Source organism: Mesoplodon bidens (assembly GCF_964165515.1).
Source record: "Mesoplodon bidens genome assembly, chromosome: 18".
Taxonomy (NCBI): domain Eukaryota; kingdom Metazoa; phylum Chordata; class Mammalia; order Artiodactyla; family Ziphiidae; genus Mesoplodon; species Mesoplodon bidens.
Genome location: NC_138175.1, coordinates 59,300,268 through 59,321,127, shown reverse-complemented (window position 1 = coordinate 59,321,127; position 20,860 = coordinate 59,300,268). Strand labels below are relative to the sequence as shown.

Sequence of the window (20,860 nt, the reverse complement as noted above, 5' to 3'; positions counted from 1 at the left end):
TCATCTTTAAATATTCTTTAAGAGTTTTTACATGTTCCAGGGATGACCTGGTAGCTGACAGCCACCAAGAAAGCAGGAATATCAGCCCTATAACCACAAGGAACTGAAATTGCCTAATGACTCAAATGAGCAGGAAACAGAATTTCCTCCACTCCATGAAAAAAACCCACAATCCTGCCAACAACTTGAGTTTAGCACAGTGAGCCCATCCCAGGTCTCAGTGGGCAAATGACATATAGAACTATAGTATAAATTTATGTTGTTTAAGCCATAAGTTTTTGGTAATTTGTTAGGACAGCAATAGAAAGCTAATACATCAACATTATTCTTCAAGTACTTTTTTTTTTTTTTTTTTTTTGGCCATGCTACACAGCTTGTGGTATCTTAGTTTCCCAACCAGAGACTGAACCCGGGCCACGGCAGTGAGAGCACTGAGTCCTCACCATTGGATCGCCAGGAAATTCCCTTCAAGTACTTCCTTACTTTCTAATGCAAGAATATTTCCTATGCTCATGTTATACTTTTCCAGCTCCAACCTGGAAATAGCCTCTTATCTAAGGAGTTCTGGTTCTTTTTATTGAAATATCATATTTATAAGCCAATAACTGGACAATCAATATGCTCACAGCTGCTGGAATGCCACTTCTTTCTAGGCTGTCTCAGAAGAGATAGGGAATGTGTTCATACGTAAACATTTCTACATACACTGAGTTTTTTAGGTGTATTTAAATTTACAGAGATTTCACAAGATTGGATATTTATTTATTTTTAAAATTTATTGATTTATTTATTTTTGGCTGTGTTGGGTCTTTGTTGCTGCTCACAGGCTTTCTCTGGTTGTGGCGAGCAGGGGCTACTCTTCATTGTATATTGTGGTGGCTTCTCTTGTTGCGGAGCATGGGCTCTAGGCATGCAGGTTTCAGTAATTGTGGCTTGTGGGCTCTAGATCGCAGGCTCAATAGTTGTGGCGCACGGGCTTAGTTGCTCCATGGCACGTGGAACTACCCGAACTAGGGCTCGAACCTGTGTCCCCTGCATCAGCAGGTGGATTCTTAACCACTGCACCACCAGGGAAGTCCCAAGACTGGATATTTAAAAGGGTCTTAAGACTCCAATAGCATACTCAGATAAGGCTTTTTTTTACAGGCAAAGATAAGAGAAAGAGTACAATACCAAAAGTACAATCAATAAAAAACAAATGGGTAAATTGGATTTCATGAAAACTAAGAAATTCTACTCTAGGAAAGATAACGTTAAGAAATGAAAACCAAAGCCACAGACTGTGAGGAAATATTGGTAAAGCATATATCAAATGAGTAACTTGCACCCAGAATATATTAAGAAATTGCAAGACAGTTCCTTAATAGTAGGCAAAAAACTTTGAACAGATAATTCACTAAAGATATATGGATGGCAAATACACAGGGAGTCATTAGGGAAATGCAAATTAAAACCACAGTGAAATACTACTAGAATGGCTAAAATGAATGGCCAGTGTCTTACATACAAAGTTCAGGAAGGATGTGAAGAAACTGGAAAACGAATACACTCCAGGAAATGTGAGATGGCATAACCATTTAAAACACAAGATGGCAAGTTCTTAAAAAGTTAAATATTTGGATCAACTTCCAGCATGACAGTGTGAGGAACTCTGCAAGCCCTGCTTCCCAATGAAACTGGTGAAAAATTATAAAAACACCATCTAAAGCCTCTAGAAATGATCCTAAGTCTACACAGCAAATGAGGAAACATTTAAGGAAATCTAATACTCAGGAAATCTAATACTCAGGACGAACAGCAGGAGCCAGTCACATCTGAACCAAGGCCACACCCTCTCTCCCTGCTTCGAACTCAGAGATGAAAACTCCAGACTGAGGCAGCCAAGAACACAGGGCTCCCTCTCAGCTAGAGCTGCCAGGCAGAGGACTAGCCTCTCAAGAGGGGCAGGATGTCAGCAGTTCTCATCCTGCTCCAGTGTGCATGTTTGGATGAATGGTATTCAATTGTTGGCTCACTCATAAAGGCTGCTCTCAGAGCTTCCATGTTTAAGTTGGGTTGACCAGGAGACAGCACATGCCCTGCACTCTTAAGGCCTTTCTCCGATCTGAACTTTCTGGTGCCAAACAGGGTTAAGACTGTGGCTACAACCTTTCTTCGTGTCCCCGTATTCATAAGGCCTGTTCGAGCTGTGAAGTTTCTGTTGCTGAATCAGAGTGGACCTTCGGTTAAAGACTTTTCCACATTAGCTGCATTCAAGACTTTTCTCCACTGTGAACTTTATGGTGTTGAATGAGGTTGAAACGCTGGCTAAATGATTTCCCACAACTGCTGCACTCATAGGGCATTTCTCCAGTGTGAATCCTCCGATGTTTAACAAGGCTGGAGCTGTGGCGGAACAATTTCCCACATTCCCTGCACTCATAAGGCCTTGCTCCAGTGTGAACCCTCTGGTGTTTAACGAGGCTAGAATTCTCACTAAAGAATCTTCCACATTCATTGCACTTAAAAGGCTTTTCTCCAGTGTGAACTTTCCGGTGTTGCATGAGGCTAGAGCTTTGGCTAAAGAATTTCCCACATTCGCTGCACTCATAAGGCCTTTCTCCAGTGTGAACTCGCCAGTGATTAATAAGGCTTGACTTGTGGCTATAGAATTTCCCACACTCACTGCACTTATAAGGCCTTTCTCCAGTGTGAACTCTCTGATGTTTCATGAGGCTTGAGTTAAAGCTAAAGAATTTCCCACATTCGCTGCACTCATAAGGCCTCACTCCAGTGTGGATTCTGTGATGCTGAACAAGTGTGGAATTATGCCTGAAGGCTTTTCCACATTCACTGCATTTAAAAGGCTTTTCTCCAGTGTGAACTCTCCGGTGTTGAATGAGGTCAGCATTGCGACTAAAAGATTTTCCGCATTCACTGCACCCGTAAGGCCTTTCACCAGTGTGAACTATTTGGTGTATAAAAAGGTTGGATTTATGGCTAAATAATTTGCCACATTCGCTGCATTCATAAGGCTTTTCTCCAGTGTGTAGTCTCTGGTGCTGAACAAGTAAGTATTTCTGACCAAAGGCTTTCCCACACTCGCTGCATCTGTAATGCCTTTTTCCAGGGTGAAAGCCCTCCCCACTTTCGGTGCTCCTATGTGGCTCCCCTCTGCTGTGAGCCACCTGATGCTTGGGAAGACCAGAGCTAGTTGGGGAGACCTTCCCACCCTCCTCACCCTCTTCTCTTCTTGAGGGTTTCTCTCCAGAGCTCAGCTTCTGGTGTTGGTGAAGGTTTGCTCTGAGCACTCCTTCTACATAAACACCCTGCTCAGGTGCCACGTCCTCAGCCTCCACTCCACACCAACAACCTGAAAGCAGAGAAATGCTGATGAAGAGTACGTCGACTTTGGCGGGACAGGGCAGCACCCTCACAAACGTGTCTGACGCAGCCAGTATGGAGTCCCTGGGATTACTGGCAGGGTGAGGGAGAGCTCGCTGTGCAGTGCAGGACCTGACAACCTCACAGGTCAGGGGGACTCATGAGTAGCAAGGAGACAGGATGGGATGCAGCCCAGGGAGGAAAGGCAGGGTCTCCAACACACTCCTCCGCAAATGGCTTTCAGCAGGGTTTCAGCTGCTGGTGACACAGGAACACAGTGCAGAAGGGTGTGTCCAGGCCCAGAAAAATTGAAGGCAATTGAATAGCTGGTGTTCAAGGACTATTAAGGATATGTGTACGCCTCACGACACATGGAGTGAAGGCTTGTATTGTGACCTGGAAAACTTCCCATCCTCCTGTTGCCTCAACAGCCCCACAAACAAGCTGTAAACTATGCCACCATGTGCACCAGTGTGAGAAGGTGGGCCCCTGCCACAAGTTCTCTTACCTACCCTGCTGACTGAGACCCAGGGCCATTTAAACTCACCGGTGAAATCCCCTCGCACCTTCCTCATGTTCCCCTCCTCAGTCCTCACCAGCGATGCTGCACCCCCTTCCGAGGAGTCCACCATGGCACTCTGTGCAGGTCGGTGGTGCTGGCAACCGCTGCTTCACTGCTGTTGCTCTTTGTCTCCTGATCCCATGGGTATTGGGGGCCCCATTCCTGGAGATCAGTGGCTCAAGATCTTTCGGGCCAGGATCTTAGCAGGAACATTTAATTCCAGCAACTCCCAATAACCAGAGGAGGTGGGCCAATTATTCAAGAAAAGTAAAACATCTTTGCAACATTGCTGGGCTCTACTTGGTGCCACTGCCTATCAACATGCCAACTACTGCTCAGCTCCTGAGGTCTAGGAACGATCGGAAAAGGAGATCTGGCCACCAGAGCTGTCCTGAGTGGATCCCGACCCAGCTGAAGTCACCTTAGAAAGGGAAGCTGCTGCCTACGAGAGGGGCCACAGAAAGGCAGCATCCAAGGTCTTCTCAGACCCAGCGGCTCAAGAACACAGGAGATCACAAGGAATTATAGGGCGAAACTTGCAATTTCACAAGACTAGAAATACCAGTGATTCTTAAAGATTTCATTCAAAGAGGTGGGGAAAGGGAGCTGATTGGTTACTGAGAGCATTTAACATGCGTGCACGTTCAGCCCCAGAGATGAGGCAGCTGCCAGCATTTGGAAAGAGGCTACGATGCACAATTAAATATACGTTGGCCCTCCAAGTTCAACTCTCACCTGGTATTTGGGGGCTGAAGGACCCCAGGGAGGACAGAGGGCATCCCAAACGCCAGCGTAGGTGTGACAGAGACCAAAACTTTTGATGGGATTATAAAGGCCTCAGACGAGGAATTGGAAGCCTCTACCACCACTTGGGACTCAGAAGCCCTGCTGTTAACTGAATTGGATTTTCATGGCCTGGAGATGCTCAATGGGAAATAAATGGTCAAGGAAGCCCATGTGCTCCTTTGCAAAAACCAGAATGGTTCAATGGATCTATCAGTTCTTTGGGCATTCAGACAAGGAGAACCCTGAGCACGTTTCTAAATCAGGAGGCCCTCTTTGTCACAGAGTCCAGGAGTTGTTCTTGCAGGCGCCCATCCCAATACAGAGATTTGTTGCTTAACCTTATTGGTATATCTCACACCAAATGGGAGGCCATGGATGGAACTATCTCCAGACGTGCCATGAGAGCTGCGTGCACCCTGACTCACACATTCTGACGTATCACACCCACCGCCTGGTGTGCGGGTAACCACCCCCCACGCCTCGCATCCTTTCCCGACTGGCTGACGCCCCCTACTGCCTCCAGGGTGATACTGGTAGAACGAGTCATGGCAAACAAACTGCACCAGGTGTCCACGATCTTTATCAAACAGCTGCCCATGATGGTGGCCCCCGATGCTTTGAGTTTTCCTATGAGAGACAGATGTGTATGACACCTGAACAAGCTCAAGTCCCTCTCACACAGTGAGAATCTGTGGAGTTGCCCCTGCTGGTGAAGGTAGTAAACATGCCATAGTACCACCTGAAACAAGGTACTGGCCTTTGGCTGGTTGTTCAAGATCTACTAAAAGAAGGGGAGATTATTCCTGCTATTTCTCCTTAATAGGAGTGGCACTTAACTGTTGGTTATCGAAACCTTAAAGCTCAAGTTCCCCCCATCAGGGGTCCAACACCTAACATAATCCAGTTAACTGAAGACATCAAGAGGGCACCAGTGACTACCTGGCCATGGTGGATCTGGCCCAGTACATTTTATTCTGGGCCTATGACCCCTTAGTCACAGCCCCAGTTTGCCTTTACCTTTGAAGGAACCCAACATACATTTACCAAGTTGTCCGTGAGTTATTTAAACAACCCAGCCCACAATTACTGCCAGGACTCGGACCGGGTCTCCTCCCCACTCCAGTTCTTTATCCACCAGGTACCCCCCTTTTTCCATCAACCCAAGGACGCTGGGCAAAACAGGCAATTATCTATTCCCATCTTATTTTTTTATTTTTATTCTTTTGGCTATGTCGTGTGGCATGTGGGATCTTAATTCCCCAACCAGGGATCGGGCCTGTGCCCCCAGCAGCAGAAGTGTGGAGTCTTAACCACTGGACCACCAGGGAAGTCCCTATTTATTCCCATCTTAATCAGACTTGTGATAGCCACAGGAGACACCAGCTTTGGCACCAGTGCAGCAGCCTTTGTCAAACAAGATCAGATCATGTCTGCCAACCAGCGCTTTTCAGTGGCTGTCTCAGATCACGTACAAAGGCTGCAGGAAACCTTGGCCCTTATTCAACAAACCTACAAGTCTCTGAGCCCAGATGGTCATGGATAACAGACTGGCTCGTGATTGTTTACTAGCCAGGAAAGGTGGCTCAGGACAGCTACAGGCCAAGCTACGAGGATTAGGACAAGTGGTAAAAATCTTTCGTAACATAACCAAAAGCTTCCAAAAGACTCCCTTAAACCCGGAGGTGCCTGATCTGTTCTCTTGCCTTTCCCCTACTACCTGCCGTGCTGGCTGCAGCCTGGGTTTCAAACCCTCATTATATATTTGGTAGGACCCTTCTTAGTTGTCACCTTTGTCAAAGATTTCCTTTGGTGGCAAGAACAGACTATTCCTGTCACCTCTAACATCGCCACAACCCAGGTGGCAAGCGTCACCCATCCCAATGAGAGTTGATAATGATGTTGAGACACCACAGGGTCAACTATATTGCAACCTTTGAAGCTCCCTGTTTTCCTGCTCCCTCGGCATCCCCACAAAGAGGCTGTGAGCACCCCACCAGTGGCACCAGGGTGAGGAGGCTGGTCCCTGCCACAAGTTGCCCTTCTGGTCCTCCCCTGAGTGTGACCTAGTACGTTTAAATGCACCAATAAAATCCCCTCGTGTTGGGACTTCCCTGGTGGTGTAGTGGTTAAGAATCTGCCTGCCAATGCAGGGGACACGGGTTAGAGCCCTGGTCTGGGAAGATCCCACATGCCACGGAGCAGCTAAGCCCGTGCGCCATAGCTACTGGGCCTGTGCTCTAGAGCCTGTGAGCCACAACTACCGAGCCCGTATGCCACAACTACTGAAGCCCGTGTGCCTAGAGCCCAGGCTCTGCAACAAGAGAAATCACCGCAATGAGAAACCCACGCACCGCAACAAAGAGCAACCCCTGCTCGCCGCAACTAGAGAAAGCCCATGTGCAGCAACGAAGACCCAACGCAGCCCTAAATAAATAAATAAATAAATCCCCTTGTGCCTTTTCTTGCATTCTCCCCACAACCACCAACAGAGACACTTGCCAACAGGTCCTCACCCTTTGCTTCCCCCCTGCTCCGTTGAGCCTACTCCCTTGCGCTCCTCCCACATGACCCCCTTCTCGGCGTGCAGTGACTGTATCTCTGGACCCGTGAGCATAATAAACTTTGGTTTCTTCCTTAGGCTCTCCTGTGTTTCCTCTCGTGGCTGCACCTGCCTGGCCATGTCATAAAAGAGCACAAAACGGGTCTGCTGTTGGCGAGCACTGCAGAGGAAGCACTGGAGGACGGGTGGGGGACAGCCCTGGCTCAGAAACCAGAGCAGCCCTGAGCAGCGGGCAGAGCTGAGGAAGAAAAGGAGAACATCAGCCTTGGCCCCTTGTTTGACACCAAAACATCAGGGCACCGTGGAGAGACTGGTACGATTTGAACCCACCCCTGAGCTCCCTCTTCCCCACGTCCTCCCTCCAAGCACCTCTTGGCGTAGCTGTGATCACGACTCCACAGGCAGGCACAAAGGGCTCTCCCCACTGCTCCAGCTGAGTAACTTCCTGGATCCTGGAAGATGTGAGTCCTAAGGGAGGGACAAGGCAGGCAGGTCAAAGCAACCCGCACCACGGCAGCCCACAGGCACGAAGACTGAATATGACAAACAAGAAGCTTGGAGAAGGATCTTGCAGGAGCGACCCAGTCAAGCAGTGGCCGTGTTGGTACCTCGATTCCTGGCACAGGCAGATCCCATGTCAGCCAAAGGAAGAGGGCAGAGCTGGGCGCACAGGACTGCCGTGGATTCTCCACAGCATCGGGCCAGGGAGAGGCCAGCAGTGTGTGACCCATCCGTCGGGCTACAACACTCCTGATCCCCAAACCCTTTCCTGCACAACTCTGGGGCAGCAGCAGCTTGGGGACAGAAGGGGTAGTGTACGCAGCCCAGGCTTTCACTCACAACACCTACGACAGGACACAGGGAGGGACGCAGTACCCACGGACCAGCTTTGGGAAGGACAGACCTGCCCTTGGAGAAGGGGGAGAGCAGAGCCCCGCCGACGCTGTGGGTGCAGGGGCTTACCCAGAGAGGCCGTCAGGGAGAAGTTCTCCAGCATCACACGGCGGTGCAGGAGTCTCTGGGCTTCATCGAGAAGCCCCCACTCCTCCTGTGAGAAGTAGACAGCCACATCCTCAAAGGTCACTCGGCCCTGCCAAGGTGGGGATGGTTCAGCTTATGTGCAGCCTCCTTCCCAGGACTCTAAGCATCTCCCCAAATATCCACCCTCCTCCCAAGCGACCAACCTCAGAGGAGATCCCAGGCCCTGGTGCCGTTGATGCCCACCCTCTGCTGGCCGTCTCGTTGATCACTGTGTTCAGCCCTCATCAACAACAGGCAGGGGGGCACGTGTCACCTGAGCCCCGGTGCTGGCCTGCAGAGCCTCACCCTTCTGCCAGACAGCTCACCTGGGATCCTCTAGATTGTGCTTCCCAAACACAACCAAAACTGAGTCACTGTTCTCCCCTCAGGCCACAGTCCAAGGGCCTAGGGCCATCAGTTGACACTCCCTCCAACATGTACATCGTTTTTTTTTTTTTAATATAAATTTATTTATTTATTTTATTTTTGGCTGCGTTGGGTCTTCGTTGCTGCATGCAGGCTTTCTCTAGTTGTGGCGAGCGGGGGCTACTCTTCGTTGCGGTGCACGGGCTTCTTATTGTACTGGCTTCTCCTGTCGTGGAGCACAGGCTCTAGGCAAGAGGGCTTCAGTAGTTGTGGAACACAGCCTCAGTATTTGTGGCTCGCGGGCTCTAGGGCACAGGCTCAGCAGTTGTGGCGCATGGGCTTAGTTGCTCCGTGGCATGTGGGATCTTCCCGGACCAGGGCTTGAATCCGTGTCCCCTGCATCGGCAGGTGGATTCTTAACCACTGCGCCACCAGGGAAGTCCTGTACATTGTTCTTTACACCACAGCTCCCTTCACAGCCCCAACCCCTCGCTGCCACCACCACCCCCTACACCACATCCTGCATCTCCCTGGCCTCACCACGTGCCAGTGTGCACATGGCATCCTGAGGGTGCTTGGCAAGTGCAATCAGAAGCCTACTGTCCCAGTGTTCCAAAGGCACTAACTGCCAGGGGCAACCCCCAGGCCTGCTTTGAAGGCCTCCTTACTTGGCCCTTATCCTTGCTTCATCGTCAGCCACCCGACACGACGCGCAGATCTCAGCTACACTCAGCCCCCTTCCACTTCTGCGTTGCAAAGCTGTCCCCTCATCAGTCTCAGCTTCCTCTGACACTTACTCAAAGCCCAGGTCCAGGGACTTCCCTGGTGGTCCAGTGGTTAAGACTCTGTGCTTCCAATGCAGGGGGCTCGGGTTCCATCCCTAGTCGGGGAACTAAGATCCCACATGTGCGCAGCGTGGCCAAAAAATTAAACAAAACAAAAAAGAACAAAAGCCCAGATCCACCTGCCTCTCACCTCAGGCCCAACAGCTGTGCCAGAGGGCCCTGTGTGATCTTGTGCTAACCTCCCGGTCACAGTGGGGATACGAACAAGAGCCTGGGGAGCCCATGGCTGGATGAATGAGCAAGAGCACCAGGTTTGCTGTCCTCTCACTGCCTCGGCTCCTACCCACTCGCCATGGAAACCCTGGCCACCAGCCAGATCCTCCTCACTCCTACAACACCTCCCCATGGCCACTACGTTCCCTCCTGTGTGTCTGTGAAGCCCACCACCCCATCCAGCAAGAGACCCAGGCCTCGGCCCCACACACTCCTCCCTTGTCACCTAACGCACTGCCACAGGACCTGAAGGTGCCCCCTGCCAAACCTGATCGCAGTTCCATCCTGGTCCACACACCATCCATATTGTGGATGAATCCAATCTGAATGCTTCACCTGACCTCAAAATGTCTGTGTCCAGGTATCCACTGGATGAATCCACTCAAGGGTTTCCGGAGCATCTCAGTTCAACAGCCAGAACCTAGCTCCTAATATTCCCACTGAGAATTACTCTTGCCGCCGACTTCGACATGGCAGTACTAACCCTGCTTCTAGCTACTAAGGCCAAACATCTCAGAGTCACACTCTTCCTCTTCTCTCTCCCACCCTCCACATCAGAAAGTCTGCTCAGACCTACTTAAAAAAAAACAGACACAGACTCCAATATGTCTCCCACCTCCACTGCCACTACTCTGGTCCAGCTACCAACACTCGCCTGGACTATTGCAGTAGCCTCCTCCCTGGTCTCCCTGTAACCCAACAGTCTGCTCTCTACTCTGCAGCAGAAAATGCTTGTTAAGCCTGGGTCAGATCAGTTCCCTCTGCTCCAAACCTTCTATGGCTCCCACCACCCTCCGAATAGAGGCCCACCTCTTCAGCCCACCAGTCCAGGTCTAATGCCTGCTTCCTGCTGTTCCCACCAGACATAATGGAGACCTAAGGTGGCCTGGGCATTCCCAGCTCAGCCTCCCCTCTAGCATCTTCTAATGTTGACCACTGGGAATGGGATTTCTTCTAAGCGTCATGCCACTGGTTGCCAGAAATGGAAACCAATCCGTATAATTCCTGGTCTGGACTCAGGGACCTGACCTTGGATGACCACCTTCCAGGGATCTCAGATGGCAGGGTAGGGAGTGTAGCAGGTAGAGTCCCAAGACACTACAATCCTGGAGCCCATGCAGGTGGGAGGTGAAAAGGGTGAAGACCGAAGACATCTTTCACTTACCTCTTCATGGTCTGCAAGTGATTCTGCAGCCACAGCAACCTATGGAAAAGCAAGGCTGTGAGAAGCAGGCAATAATGTTGGGCCCCAAAGGCTCAATCAAGGTGCCTTACACCATCTGGGCCTCAGTCCTCAGTGATGCCTCTTACCAGTTGTGTGACCTTGGACAAATACTCGACCTCTCTGTGCCTCAGGGTTGTGATCTGTCAAATGGGGATAACAATGGTGTCCACTCAGTGGGGCTGCTGTCTGCATCAAACTCATTCCTATGCAACAAGTTCTAAGTATCAACTCTTACTGTCTTCATAAGTGATGCTTCTGTCAAGATTTCCTAGTAGGTATTAAAAATGCAGTTTTTTAACATGGCTTTTAACTAAGAAAATACAATATTGAAGATGTTTGATTTAACTGAATGCTTAGCAGTATATTGAAATTTCAACCAATTATTAAGTGTTTATAACCATTACCTTGTTAAAGCCATGTTATTTTAATTGCCTATGTAAGTGTGTATGTATATACATTAATATTTATGTACACACGTATATATGTATTTTTACCAGTTAGTGTTAAATGAGTATTTATTTCATAAACTCACGATTTAATAAACTGGGGACTTGGGCCTGAGAAAACTGAGTAGATACTAGTCCTACTGGCAGCCTAACTGCCTGCTATACACTCTCCTGAAGGGAATCCTGCTAGGGGCCTTTGCACTGGAGCAGCTGCTCATCCCTCCTGCCCTAAAAGCTGGGGGAACTTAGGCACCAAAGGAGATGCCCTACTAGCCTCGCTGAGTATTCTTTTTCTCCACAAGGAGTGGAAATGAGGGCCTGCGGAGCCTGGAGTGGCAAACCTACGCCACTGAACATCTCAGTCTCCACCCCAGACCTGGGTCCTTATACCCTATAACCCTCCATTCCTGCACACACCAGCCAGAACCACTTTGGAGCACAGGACTCCACCCCTCTGGAGGCAGCCCCACCCTACAGGCTCATCTGAAATAAAAACTTTGATTCTCCCTCCTAAATAGGACCCACAGTGCTTGCCCTGGTCCAGGCCACCACCCATCAGACCTTGGATATCTCCAGCCCAGATCCTTCCGCAGAACCCCATGAGTCAGTGAGCAAGCTACCCCCATGACACCTCCACTCTGGGACATCTCAGGGTTACCATGTCCAAAATCGAACTCCCAATCTTGTCCCTGAAGCCTGCTCCCTGCAAACCGGAAAACAGGATCGTCCTTCCTTCCCTGCTTTTTCACACCCACCTCTGGTGCAGCAGGAAATCCGGTCAGTTCAATGTTCAAAGCCCATAAGAAATCTGATCAGTCCTCCCCGCTGTTGCCACCAGCAGTGGTCCAGTCCGCACCAGCACTCTCTATTAGTCTATTGTACTTACAGGTCTCCTAGTCTCCACTCTTATCACCCCCACCCCCCTCTGTTTTTCCCTGAGAAGCCTTTGGAAAACTTTGACACATAGATTGAGTCTCTCCACTTCACAACCCTCCGTGGCCACCAGCGGCCGCAGAATGAAGGCCCAGCTGCTCCGGCTGCCTTTTCACGTGGGACTCATCCCCTTAAGCTGTTCCGTGCAGACTCGAGAGAAACTTCAAGTTTATGCCTCTCAGTTCGGTTACTGTTCCAAGTCTTTGATTGTGCCGGTCCCTCTGCCTGTAACCCTCTCCCACACCCCATCATACTGGCTGACAGAAATGGGGGACCCCTCCCCCCACGAGCTCCCTACAGACCTGGACCCAGGGGCTCGAGCAGGGCACGATCAGTGGGGCCTTTGGTGTCCGCTGGGGTGAGGGCGGTGAGAGACCGGAGGACGAGTGTTTACCTGAGCCGGGACTCTAGGCGCTGCCGCAGCCATCGGAGTCTGTGGGCGGAGCCGGGCCGGGAGCGGCGGACCAGGTCGGGCCCCAGGCATCCCTGTCCCCGACCCAGAATCAGGTCACCTCCGGGCGCTGCTGCCCGAACGTCAGACCCGCCTCAGTGCAGTGCAGCGCCTGCCTCCTCTCGCGCCTTCCCGCTCTCGTCACCCCAGTTCAAAGCAGCTTTCCGGAGCCTCAGACCAGGCGGAGAGACCCAACAGACCCCAAAACGACCGCCCCTAAGTGGACGCCAAAAGTCCCGCCCAGCGGGTTCCGCACGCGCGCGGAAATGTCTGTTTTCTTGGCCGAACATAGCCACCGGGGAGAGCAGCGCCTGCTGGGTAATGTAGTTCACACACCGCCAAAACTTGAGGAAGTGGACACGTAATAGGGGCGGGGCGGGCACACAGCTGTTTGCACGCGCCGTTACAGCGCGACCGTTACCCGGCAACCGTTACCGCCAGAACGCTAGGGGTGACTTAGCGCCAGTCCTGAGCGGGGAGGTTAGAGGTCCCGCTGGGCTAACGGTATGACTGGTGGTGGTCCTCCAGCGGAGAGTGTGGTAAGAGGCGGATCCCGGACTCCCCCGCCCCCAGGCCCTCTGGCCTTAGGCGGGCGGGTGAGCTGGGGGACCCTGGCGGGGAAGGCTGGGGGCTGTGTCCTGCAGAGCTCCAGAGCCCTTGCCAAGGCCGCCCATTGGCGGGGCCCAGGCCTTGAGGCAACGGCAAACGTCTCCCCTCATCCCCACCTATGTGACCTAGTGGTGGAGGCAGTCTGCATGGATCGCGGTTTGCAGAACCCTGCAGACATGCACACACACGTCCCACCACCCCGTTTGGGCAGCCTGAGGAGCCCGAGGGCCAGTTGGGTCCTTGGTGCCTTGCTCCCCCAGTGATGACGGCTGGGCAGGGTCTGTGGACCTGGCCCTGAGGGCACCGCCAGCTAAGATCTCCCTCTTCCCCTGATAGGGTAACTGGCCGGAGCAGGGACCCCCTTCTCTTAGCCAGGACCTGGACCTCAGAGGGTGAAAGTTGTGCCTTGGGACCTTGCCCTTTCTTGTCAGAGGATAAGAAATACAGGCCAGTCTTGTTTGGTGGAGCTTTACAGGGACACCGTTACCTGACCTCAAGAACAAAGGATCTGATGCCAAAAAGTTTGCAACAACTAACCACGCCCCTCCCTCACCTTTCCTATAAAAGGTCTTTGCTGACAGCTTTCAGAGAGTTCGGGGTTTTTAAGGCATGAGCCACTCGTCTCCTTGCATCGCCCTGCAATAAGCCTTTTTCTGCTCCAAACTCCAATGTTTTGGTATTGTTTGGCCTCACTCTGTGTCAGGCACAAGGACTTGAGTTCAGTAACAGACAGAGCTGCAGAGATGGAGGTGGACGGGAAATCAGGGTCAAGAACTCTGCCAGACTCTCATCTAGAGACTATCCTTATTGTAGATTGGCCTGTATTTTAATGTTCCTGCGCAGCTGGTGCTCCAGACTTTCCTTCCCTTAAGGATTTAAAGAGGATCTTGAGGGCCAATAAAGCAGTTTCCTTGGAATGAACCGGTTATACATTACCAATTTCCTTTGACAATGGGACGCCCAATATAAAAAACAATGGTGGTAAAGCAAAGACTCTGAGTTCTGGAGGTAGGTGATGAGATAGTCGAGGATCCCAAGTGTTCACCTTCCTTCTTCACCCCAAACTCATCTGTGCCCTTTCCCTTCTTCAGGGCTCAACATTGGTGTCCAAGCAGGACAATAAGCCTCAGACCCATAAGCCAGCACTCCTCTCCCACCAGATTTCTCCCCTTCATCCCTTATTACCCTTTTTGTTCCACTACGGTTCCATTTCGAGATACAAAGCTAACTCCCTGCAGGTGGGAAGGATGCTGGACCATTGTTGACACCAGGCAGCTGTTGATCAAAGAGATGCCAACACTTATTATCTGTTCTCCTACCACCTGCTTGACCACTGACTCCTTTCGTGTCAATCTTCATTTCCCTGATTTTTCTCCTGGAAGTTTCGCCTGTGGACTGAGCAGTGACCAACTTCATCACAGCTTTGGAATCACTCATGAGGGCAAAAGATGATGAAGCCTTCACTCCTTCCTGGAAATTTCTGGAAGGGGGTGTTCAGTACTAGCTGATTCCATTGTATACATTCCTGCCTCCTTTGTCATAGATTAATTGACCATAAGTGCGTGGGCCACCATCTTTTTCTTAATCACCAGTAAGCAGGGATTCAGGGGTTCTGTCACTGGGAAGGGCTCTATATAGGTCTGTTCAGCTTCAAGACCAGTCTCCTCAAGGAGGCATTCAGATTACCCCTGGGTCACCAATGATGAGGTGAAAATTGTCCACTCAGGCAAAGCCTCCTGTGGCCAATGCCTTGGCGAGTGGATCCTCACAAAGAGATGGTGTGTCAAACTGACAGTCCCAGCTCACCCATATTTATAGCACATTATCTCCAAGACCAGATACTCATTTTCGGAGGGGGAGAGTTTATAATGCCAACTGTGTCACCTCAGGTCAGCTTGGCAGGAGATCCCTAAAATGTCTGCCTCTTTTTATCAGCATGCATGGATCAATCGTGGCTCAGTTACAACAATGACTGAAAGTGAAGCCTCAAAAGAAAAAAAAAAGTGAAGGCTCCTAAGACATGGAGTCAGCCTCCAGACAAGGCTTTATTTCATACTTGATGGAACTGACACCCATACCTCAAAAGGCTCCTTCCAATTGTATACTTTATGCACACATTACGTCAGAAATCACACACATCACAAAAGGAGTCAATATTGGAGTTAAGAACATAGGATGATAGAAACCCAAGTTACATCAGTTATTTAGATCAGGCCACAATATGGCATGTAAATGGGAGGGAGGAGAGTCAGGAGAGATAGTCCCACCGACAAGTGTGAGATGAGGTGCAGAGAAACTCCCCTATTAAGCCAAGCACAGAAGATACGTGTCATTTTCTTGAAATCACATCTTGGAAGAGTAGATTCTGGATTATTCACCCTATCAATTACTGATGAGCTGTGGAAATGAGCTGACTACCATACCATGAACCTCTGTGGATAAATCTTAACAAACATGTTACAGAATCTAGTCAGAAAACTGCATACATGGGCTTCCCTGGTGGCACAGTGGTTGAGAGTCTGCCTGCTGATGCAGGGGACACGGGTTTGTGCCCCGGTCCGGGAGGATCCCACATGCCGCGGAGCAGCTGGGCCCGTGAGACATGGCCGTTGGGCCTGCGCATCCGGAGCCTGTGCTCCGCAGCGGGAGAGGCCACAGCGGTGAGAGGCCCGCGTACGAAAAAAAAAAAAAGAAAGAAAGAAAAATGCATACACTATGATACAATCTATGGAAATTTCAGAATTTCGCAATAAAAGACAGTCTATCATTTAGGAAAATATAGATAAGCAGTAAAACTATAAAGACATCAAAAGAATGATTATCAAAATGTCAGGTGTGGGGACTTCCTTGGCGGTCCAGTGGTGAAGACTCCATGCTTCCACTGCAGGGGTCGCAGGTTAGATCCCTGGTTGGGGAACTAAGATCCCACATGCCATGCGCTGTGGCCAAAAAATTAAAAAATAGAAAATGTCAGGTGAGCTCTAGGGGCCCAGAGGAACATGTAAAGGTAACAAGGGACAGGGGATGCCTAAAAAAAAATTTTATACACGAGGTGAGTTTTATAGGTGTGGTCTTTGTAAAAGAAACAATTTGTACATCTCATATGAACATACCGCTGAATGTATGAGTTTTTAAAATAAAAAAAGCTAGGTAGACAGTTTGTTTATTTTTTTTGCATTTAGAAAAATTATTTTTTTAAATTTATTTTTGGCTGCGTTTGGGTCTTCGTTGCTGTGCGTGGGCTTTCTCTAGTTGTGGCAAGTGGGGGCTACTCTTCTTTGCGGTGTGCAGGCTTCTCATTGCAGTGGCTTCTCTTGTTGTGGAGCACGGGCTCTAGGCACGAGGGCTTCAGTAGTTGTGGCGCGTGGGCTCAGTAGTTGTGGTTCGCAGGCTCCAGGGTGCAGGCTCAGTAGTTGTGGCACACGGGCTTAGTTGCTCCACAGCATGTGGGATCTTCCTGGACCAGGGCTCGAACTGTGTCCCCTGCATTGGCAGGCGTATTCTTAACCACTGCACCACCAGGGAAGTCCCTATATTTTGCATTTTTAAAGTTTACTTTATTTATCTGTTTATACACAACGTTGTTCCAGAAATTGTTTAAGGTGGCTTAAAAGTATCCACAAAATACACCAAGGAATTAGTAACAGAAGAACCAGGAATAAAACATGTACAAAATGCTTATACGATTCTACTCGTTTACTCTGGGTGGACCACAAATTTGGCTCTAAGCTTTTTAGCAGGCAGTCAGAAGAGGAAACTTAATTAGTTACATCATTTACAGTGTCCATAAAACAAAAACACCCAATTACCCAAGCGAAGCACTGTTATTCCTAATATTAAGACCAGAAAGAAATTTCTCAAGAGGCTTCATAAAGGGGTCAGTGTATGATGTAATAATCAGTGTTCTCAGTAGCAACCTAATGGGAGACTCAGAGATGAACTTCCCAGGGCTCTTTCTTCAATATATGCAGATGGCATCACACCAACTTGAAAATCAGGAAAAGCAATTCTATCATGAGTTTGAGGGTTGAGGGACGAACACAATATGATCCGGTCAAGGTACCCAGCTCTCTGCTCAGCAAAACCACACTTACATTTTAGAAAACCAGAGTTGAATCCAGTACCCAGAATGACTCCAGAGAAGTCATGAAAACCCTAAAATTCTGTGCAACATTTTTTTTTCTTTTTGGCTGCACCGCAGCTTGTGGGATCTTAGCTCTCCAACCAGGGATTGAACCTGGGCCCAGGGCAGTGAAAGCGCAGACTCCTAACCACTGGACCACCAGGGAATCCCCTATACAACATCTTCAGAATAGGTGTATTTATTCTTCTTGACAGAAAACATAGTTTATCAGATACTCAGTGTACCCAGTTGGTACCCAAAAGTTAGGACCCATTTCTTTAGACAGTCTTGAGAATTAAACAGACTACAAGTCATTCATACTATTCAGATACTTTTTTTTTTAATCACAGCCTAGCTTTTTTTCCCCTCTGCAAAAGAACAAAAGAACATTCTTTGTTTCTATTTGGCACCACGGCTCAGGTGAAGGTTTCAGGGTGGTTAAAAAGTTGCCTCCTGGCTGAAGGAAGAGGCTCGGGCAGAGATCTCGAGGAGGGTGGAGGCAGAGGGGTCCCGCAGAGGCCACTGGGCTCCGGAGGCTCCTAGTTGTGCTCGCAGGACAGCCTTTGGAAGACACTCGCCCAACCCGGCCTGGGGGCCAGCCAGCCTGCGCAGGTTGGTCAGATGGTCGCCCATCTTCTTGAGGAGCTTCGTCTCCTCCTCCAGGAAGCGGCTCTCCAGGAACTCACAGAGCTGGGCCTCTGCGGCTCGCAGAACCCAGGGCATGCAGATCCAAGAGGGCCTGGTTCAGGCTCTTCTCCAGGGCTCTGGCGGCCTCCATGGGTCCACGCTGGCGCTCCGCTCGTTTGGGGGCAGCTTCTGCCCGTCCTGGACCAGGGTGCGGCTGCCCCACTGCTTCCACATCTTCAAGGGAAGCTGGGCACCTTCGCGCTTCTCCTCAGCCAACTCCCAGAAGCAGCAGCCCACACCCTCCAGAGCCACCTCGTCAGCTTCAGAGTGGAAGCTCAGGGAGAGGGAGGTGGACGAGGCCTGCAGATGCGGGTTGATCAGGCGGCTGACGGCGGCCTGCACCTTGGCAGAAGAATTCTGCTAGATCTGGGTGCTCATGGTTAGTCAGAGGTGAGGAGGACTCTCTCCACCAAGTGTGGTGTGAAGCTGCAACAGTTTAAATGTGTCACAGGAATTGATAAATGGATGATCTCAACAGACTAAAACAGCTTCAAATGGGTGTGGAATTTGAAATAACTTGATTAATGAGAAAAGAACAGACTATTTAATCATTTAGTTTAGGTAAAATGATTATCTACTGTCTGAAAATGTACCTCGGATTTGTTTTAATCAGGTATGGTAACACAGACAGACACAAATAATTTTCATGCAGGAAGAAGATTACACACAGATCCCTAGAAACAACAGGCAGGACCACATGGGGAAGCACCAAGGTGGATCATGAGGCAGAAGGGGGAGGGGGAAAGCATGTCCCAGAGCCTTTATTGGAGTTGTCATGGAAAGGAGTGGGTGAGGCTGAGGAGGTACACCGAGTAAGGCTAGGATTGGATACTTTGAATACTTTCGCCAGACTCTGGGCTATAGGAGTAATCAGTAGGACTCCACAGCTCTTCCTCCTTCTGGATGAAATCCACAACTCCGTTCCTGAAAGCTGTCGATATTTTGTTTACTCCATAAAGAAGAAAGAGGTCTCCACTCACCTGCAGGAGAGCAGTAGAGCAGAGAGCGTGGGCTATGTGTCTGCGTCTACCTCAGGTTGCCTGTGTGGGACTTCAGGAAGCTGCTATGTCTCTCCTGGATTTTGTCACCACCTATATTTACAATGAGGCTGACCACAGACAGGGCAAGGTTGTGCATGATCAATGCTAACTGATGAGGGGAAGTGTGTTACTAACCCCAAAGCTAAATTTTGGAGGGTAGGTAACAGGGAAGACTGAGATCTTTGCCCCTTTGGCCACCGATGTGCTTTTAAAAAAAAATTTTTGGACGCACTGCGCAGCATGTGGGATCTTAGGTCCCCACCCTGGGGTGGAACCCACGCCCCCTGCACTGGAAGTGCAGAGTCTTAACAACTAGACTACCAGGGAAGTCCCACACCGGTGTACTTTTGGTCCATTCAAATTTGCCCAATATAACCTGATTTGTTTTGAAATCACCTTCTGTCTGATGTGTGGAGCATGAGCTGAGATAGAGCAAGAACTAATGCTGATACTGGGTGGAGGCTGTTTTGTAGCCCAGAAATGTGCTGTTGGTAGACCGGCCCAAGGGGGTGGCGTTGGAGGTGTTGGGGAGCAGATGTGACAGGACCTGTGGATGGTTGTGATGACACAGCAGGGCTCAGGCAATGAGAGTTCTCCCCCTCAAACACTCTGTGTCTGTGGGCCGGCAGGGCTTTTCCTGCTCTGGTTTCTTGGTCAGTGCCCAGGAAAAACATGTTTAGGGAATAAATAAAGCTGAAGGCCAATATTTCTGGGACAAAGAAAAGGCAAGACTGATCCCTGTCCTCATGGCAGTTACCTGGGCAGTTGAATTTTCCATGACCTCATTTCTCCAACATAGATAGATGACATTGGATTGGAGGCTGTGTTGGGCAGTGGTTAAAGCTGTGGCTCTGTGGACTCCATTCCCAGATGTGCTACTTAACAGCCATAACTGAGAGTCATATACCCTTTGCTGCCTCCGTTTCCTCATATTAACCTAGGTGACAAATCCACCTCATAGGACTAGCTCCATTTCTTTTGCTATTGTTTTTACCATTCTATTGATCATTTATATTTGAAATTTTTCCTCCTCTAGTTTGAAAATTATATCCTGGTTGCATTTATTATATTTAAGCTAAAAATTGCAAAAGCTTATTTAATACATTAGAGTATAGGGTTAGAAATACATTTATTCCTGATTGGAAATATAAGGGATTCAGAACATTAAGCAACTAGCCTCCTCTCAATGTATATGTTCTGAGGTTATACGTGGAATTCCATCACTTTAACTCTATAAGGAGACATATTCATGTTTTACACAGATAACGAGCAGTTATTTTAATCAAAAGATGCACACGTCTCTCAATCCTCATTCCAACTCTCTTTGCAGACTTTTCGTCTGGATCAGCCTTCTTTGTACTTGAATATTATTTTCAGTTTAGAAAATTCTGTTTAGAATTTTATTTTCTGTGGGTTTGTTTTCCATTACAGTCGTCATGTTTATCCTCAAATAGTCTTACATCACACTTTGTTAAAAGGCATTTTTACTGTGTATAGAAATTTAGTATGGTAGCTATTTCTTCTGCACAGAAACAATTTTTATTGTCCTTCTAATTGACAAATAAAATTTGATAAATTACCTTTGTCGATGGAAAATAATCAATAAACAATCTACAATGGGAATAGAAAAG

At 49.2% G+C, this 20,860-nt stretch overlaps 1 protein-coding gene and 1 pseudogene across 3 annotated transcripts; both read right to left on the bottom strand.

Annotated features, from left to right (window-relative positions):
- Positions 1-757: 757 nt before the first annotated feature.
- On the bottom strand, positions 758-12,991 carry LOC308606574 (zinc finger protein 419-like). 2 transcript variants are annotated; one of them, XM_081217616.1, is made up of 5 exons: positions 12,714-12,991; positions 10,881-10,919; positions 8,235-8,361; positions 7,641-7,739; positions 758-3,352 (listed from the first exon to the last, which is right to left on the bottom strand). In XM_081217616.1, exons 1-5 carry the CDS (start codon positions 12,801-12,803, stop codon positions 2,253-2,255), a joined length of 1,455 nt encoding a protein of 484 aa, XP_081073742.1. In that variant the 5' UTR covers positions 12,804-12,991; the 3' UTR covers positions 758-2,252. The 2 variants fall into 2 exon arrangements, with proteins under 2 accessions (XP_081073742.1, XP_081073743.1); XM_081217617.1 differs by lacking the exon at positions 758-3,352 and adding an exon at positions 7,247-7,509.
- A 4,949-nt stretch (positions 12,992-17,940) lies between these two features.
- Positions 17,941-20,007, bottom strand: LOC308605837 (ferritin light chain-like; annotated as a pseudogene). Its single transcript has 2 exons — positions 19,987-20,007; positions 17,941-18,546 (listed from the first exon to the last, which is right to left on the bottom strand). The product of its transcript is annotated as a ferritin light chain-like (transcript).
- Between the last annotated feature and the right edge of the window lie 853 nt (positions 20,008-20,860).

Coding starts and splice junctions, on each gene's coding strand:
- LOC308606574 (XM_081217616.1), bottom strand. CDS start 12,803: ATGCCTGGGGCCCGACCTGGTCCGCCGCTCCCGGCCCGGCTCCGCCCA. Junction 7,740..8,234: donor CTCCCTGACGGCCTCTCTGG/GTAAGCCCCTGC, acceptor TCCCTCCCTTAG/GACTCACATCTTCCAGGATC. Junction 3,353..7,640: donor GATCACAGCTACGCCAAGAG/GTGCTTGGAGGG, acceptor CTCTGCTTTCAG/GTTGTTGGTGTGGAGTGGAG.